Consider the following 5000-nt stretch of genomic DNA (forward strand, 5'->3'; position numbering starts at 1 on the left):
TTTCAAGCTCATGATTGGCCTAGGTTCTGACCCGAGGAGCAATGGACTGGTCCTCTCCAAGGCAACGACTAGCCAAACATTTCTTATTTTTATATCTTTGTATTTTATCTGTTGATGCACGTTGTGAGGATGATAGCGTTTATGATGATGATGAAGAAGGTGGTGGTGATGAAGATGAGGATGATCTGAATTAGTTGTTTGCCAGATTGTGTCATTGTGAGCTGGTAGCTCTGGTTGGTTTATAAAACTGCTTTTCTAATCTATTTGTATGAAAAATTAAACAACTAACTGCTTAAAACTTGAGTCTTGTCCATCAGATACAGAACCGACAATGCTTTTCATCTGCAAGGTATCAGATATATTAGAACGTGTTCGATAACTAAAATAATATTGACGAATTATATTTGCACACATATTTTTCAGCTGTGTTACTGTTGCTGAGCAAGGGCCATGTTACCATGGTAATGCTACTGTAGTAATGTTACTTTGCTAAAAGTTTCACAAGTGTAATGTTACTATGGTGGTATCCATTTGATATCTTAGGAATGTTTATATTGACATAACAATGTTGTAATGTCACCATATTAATGTAACTGTTTATTGTATTAATGTATTAATGTTCCTTTTGGTATGTCACTGTATGGTAATGTTAATGCGGTTAATGCGGTTAATGTTGCTGAGGTCACCATGGGTAGTTTTACAATGGATAATTAACTGGTTTCCCATGGTAATGGAAACCCAGGCGATGTTACCTGGTTACCATGTGTTACCAATCTTGACCACAGTAGCGTTCACAATGGTAACGTAACACCTCAACGTGGACACCTAACCGCAGGCGATCAAAGAATACCTGTGAGGTTATGTCCTCGTGACTCACGATGGGATATAACAGGAAAGCGCCTGCTGAGGTAAGAGAACCATTTCCTGTTTTAAAACCGGCCACGATCGAATGCAGAGGTTTCTATATGTAATAATTGACAACGTCTGAACCAATCAAAAGCCTTGGGAGGGAGGTACTCGACATTACATTATTTAATCAAGTGTGCATATACTTCAGTTGTGCTGAACAAGAGACAGGGGTGGATGTGATGTGTTGGGTTTGGACCACAGACATCACAGGGTAAAGTAAAGCTTTAACATTAAAGTTAGTTCAATTCATACAAACATCATTTTTGAAACACCACTAAACTGCAACTTACCACCTAACAACAAGTGAACGATTATGTACATTGGTATTAAGAGTATCTCCAACCCCTTAGGCAACAATACAGCGATGACCATTGATTATATTTGTCATTAAAATAAACGTGACATCAGTTACAGTAAAAAAAGAAAGAAAAAAATAACATTCATCCCTGGTCAATATAATATACTTTTTTCAATAGCTTATAACGCTGTCACTATGCCAACTGTGCTAACTATGTACTTACCTTGAGCGAACTGTAGTTTAACTCAATGTAATATATGCTAACTGTGTTAACTATGGGCTAACCGTGGGATAGCTATACAAACTGCAGGCTAATTGTATGTGCTAACCGTGTGTGCTTATAATCAGCTCACTATATGCATTTCAAGGATTACACTTTTTCAATGTTACTTATTTATTTTGGACTTTTATGATGTGAATGCCAAGCTCACACTACAGGTTTTATTGCCCAGATTCTGATGTCAAAAACTTCCAAACAAATTTTCCAGCCCAAACATTTTCTGTTAAAAATCTGAAACAAATTCGTGGTCCGTCAGCAGTGGTCCACCAGGCTGGACCTGTTCAGGGTCCTCTAATCTGTGGGGGTCAAAGGTGACCAAATGGTGTTCAATAGTCGTAACTATTTGGATTTTGTCGCAATCGTACAATGTCTGGGATGGAAGCAGCTGATTTGATTTGGCTGTTTAGACTCCCAAGTAGAGCGCAGCTCCATGGACAACAGTCATTGTGATTCAATGAATAACCTACCCCATGTTCTTTGATGAGAATTAGGCATGGGCAAAACGATCATTTTCCGGGAATTAGTTCTTTCAGTTCGCTTCACTATCACAAATTGTTCGTTTGATTCGTTTGTTCAGTTTGTTCAGTTCATTAAGTCATATGGTCTGTTACGGGAATGTCATTTGGCGGGGAATCTCAGGTGTCTGGCCTCACCACTTTGCTTTTAAATATGAGGTACGCCCGCAAATGGATCCTTTTAAAACACCAGAAGGTCTCAGACGGTGACGATGCCAGGAAAAAAGCAAATTTCTAGCATTAGCCTACGACGCCACTCGAGCATTACGTGTGTGGTTTTAAGAAGAATAGCCCAAGCGGCCTCAACCACGACGAGAAAGTTTTAGACTAAATTAATATAAAGTCGAAGGGAAACAAAGTTCTGTTCGTTTGTATCTTTTATTTACGTGATATTTGTGTGTTTTATGTAAAAAAAAAAAAAAAGAAGAAAATAATCAGTTCTCTTGTTTTGGGAATCAGTTCTCGTCGTTCACCTTCAGGATTCGTTCGTTCCGACCGAATCGTTCGCTAATCGCCCATGCCTAATGAGAATATGATGTGTAATCGATGTCATTTGAGATGCAAGGACAGGATATTCACTTTGGAGAGTAACCTGACTCAGTCTATTTACTTAAAGTGTAAGTGAACCCACTGTTTCACTGTTGTACTGTACAGTGACAGTAGTAAAAAAAAAAACGGTTGGTTCACTTGCTCTTTAAAAAATAAAGATGGATAAGATCCAACCTATTAATGTATGGCAGTGTATGTCTGACTATATGTCGCTCTATTGAAGCAAGACTCCTTGGCAAATGTATGCAAAGATTCAGACCCTGGTGTTTTAGTCCTGTCAAAGTGTTGTGATGTGAAGCCCTGGGTATTTCTCCTTCGTATTTTCTGTCTGGTGGGATATTAGATGTGTCGTTAGATGAGAGCTGCTCTCCTGGGATGGGATTTGGTTTGAATATTTAAGTCCTGTGGTGGGGGCTTGGCATAACAAGTACAAATAGTTTTACCCCCTGCTCGCTTAGCGACCAGAAATGCTGAGCAAGCATGACGTCCACATGAAGTCTCAGGGATACCATTCGTTTCTAGTCCTGTTGGGTCTGGTCTGGTCCAGGGGTCATGTCGGGTACGATGGTCTAGTCTGGTCTAGTCTGGTGGTTTAGGCTGCGGTGCAGTGATGGGGTCCCTGGGACATGATGTAACCTCTCCAGCAGACGCAGCGGAACGATCCGTCGGTGTTGACGCAGCGGGCGTTCACGCACTCTGACTCCAGGCCACCTTCCTCACACTCGTCGATATCTGCAGGGAGATGCATTCTGGGTAAGGTTGTTGCTGGACAAAGAAGGAGGTTTATGGTGTGGAGCAAAAAGGTGCATTGTGAGGTAAGGTTATTCATGACCTCTGCAGTTCATCGAGGCCATGTCCAGCTGGTATCCATGGTAACAGTCGCAGGTGTAGCCCTCCTCCACGCGGATACACCTGCCATTCTCGCAGCCGTCCAGTATCCCACAATCCTCTGCGCTACTCTGCCCTGTGAAGGAGTCATGACGCCCTGGGAAAGAGAGGGAGAGTTATAGTCTCTCGCCCTCAGGTAATAAATAACCAGCGCTTGCTGAAGGCGGTCGTCCAGTGTCAGGGAAACTCACTGTCATATAGCCTCTGCGGAGTCCCGCCCCTTCCTGCAAAGCCAGGAAACGGTGGCCTCGGTCGCCAGGGCTCCTCCTCCTCCTCTACATTCTCCCCCTCCTGGACGTAGCCCCCGGCCCCGGGAACATATGCCCCGCCCCTGGGCCTGTAGGCCCCGCCCCTGGGGAGGGGGGCAAGGCTGAGGGGCCGGCCCTCGGGCAGTGAGGGAGGGGGGCGTGCCCCGAAGGATGTCTCTGAGCGGGGGTCGGGGGCCAGCCCGAAGGAGGGGGGGTGGGAGTCTCCTTCGTCATAGTAACTAAAAATATCACACAACATAAGTTAACCTCATTGTGTTTGTGTGTACGTGTACGTTTGTGTCTGTATATGTGTACGTGTGTACGTGTGCACCTGCGTCCTGTTCCGTCAGGTAGGCCGTAGGTTCCGGGTGTTCTCGAACCCCCTGCTGGGGGGTAGTCATCGTAACCTCCTGCTCCTCCGTAGGGCGGACCCCCGGCCACGAAGGAGTCTGCTCCGTAGGGGGCGCCGTAGGGAGGTGCTGGAAACACGTTGAACAGTGTCGTTGAAGTTATGTGTTGTAGGTGAGACTGAATATATATACATGCTATAATTATTAAAGGTACTGTAGGTGAGACTGAATATATATACATGCTATAATTATTAAAGGTACTGTAGGTGAGACTGAATATATATACATACTATAATTATTAAATGTACTGTAGGTGAGACTGAATATATAGATCCTAGAATTATTAAAGGTACTGTAGGTAAGAATGAATATATATATATATATATATATATATATATATATATATACATGATTATATATACTGTATATTTACTAGTAGGCCTATTATTGAAGAGGCTTAAGGTAAGATTTAAGAGCTATTATATATATATGTCAACTATTATTAAAGGTGTTGTAGCTACGATTTAAGATGTATTATTTATTATTTATATTCACTAGTATTATTGAAGGGGCATTAGGTAATATTTAACAGCTATTATTTAAGTGTCATTTGTTGGAAATACCATCTATTTGTGAGTCATGTAACTCCAGTCTGAGAGGCACGAGTTGTGCAGAGACATCTGTCTGAATGGATATTAGCAGCAAATCCAGTTTGATAAAAAGCTACAAACTGCACTTTCTAACACTCAGACACACTCAGTTGAGAATCATAACCATGAGAAGACCTACCTGCTCCTCCTCCTCCTCCTGCTCCTGCCCCTCTCCCCCTCCCTGCAGACCCTCCCGGACCCGCTCCCGGACCCAGCCTCCGACTGGGCTCTCCTCCGAACGGAAAACTCTCTCCAGGGAATGGCAGAACCGAGCTACAGAGGTTAGCATAGTCGTCTGGTAGAAATGGAGGGG

The 5000-nt window shown here is 43.1% G+C and overlaps 2 protein-coding genes across 2 annotated transcripts in view; one reads left to right on the forward strand and one right to left on the reverse strand.

Annotated features, from left to right (window-relative positions):
* The window catches only part of LOC311341564 (SH3KBP1-binding protein 1-like), a gene marked incomplete at its 3' end in the record, with an annotated part of 5635 nt that extends 4723 nt beyond the window's left edge, over nt 1-912 (forward strand). The window contains 1 exon segment of the mRNA XM_084466387.1: nt 893-912. Within this exon segment, the coding sequence (XP_084322513.1) occupies nt 893-912 (20 nt within the window).
* Nucleotides 913-1049: 137 nt separating this feature from the next.
* Nucleotides 1050-5000, reverse strand: part of LOC311341565 (latent-transforming growth factor beta-binding protein 4-like) — a 20810-nt gene continuing 16859 nt past the window's right edge. Inside the window, exons 28-32 of the mRNA XM_084466388.1 lie at nt 4827-4982; nt 4019-4166; nt 3631-3926; nt 3384-3536; nt 1050-3283 (exon numbers count right to left, since the gene is read on the reverse strand). Coding sequence (XP_084322514.1) covers nt 3144-3283; nt 3384-3536; nt 3631-3926; nt 4019-4166; nt 4827-4982 — 893 coding nt within the window. The 3' untranslated portion in view covers nt 1050-3143. The remainder of the gene's footprint in view (nt 3284-3383; nt 3537-3630; nt 3927-4018; nt 4167-4826; nt 4983-5000) is intronic.

This window comes from Micromesistius poutassou (assembly GCF_964030765.1).
Source record: "Micromesistius poutassou genome assembly, chromosome: 4".
NCBI classification, from domain to species: Eukaryota; Metazoa; Chordata; class Actinopteri; order Gadiformes; family Gadidae; genus Micromesistius; species Micromesistius poutassou.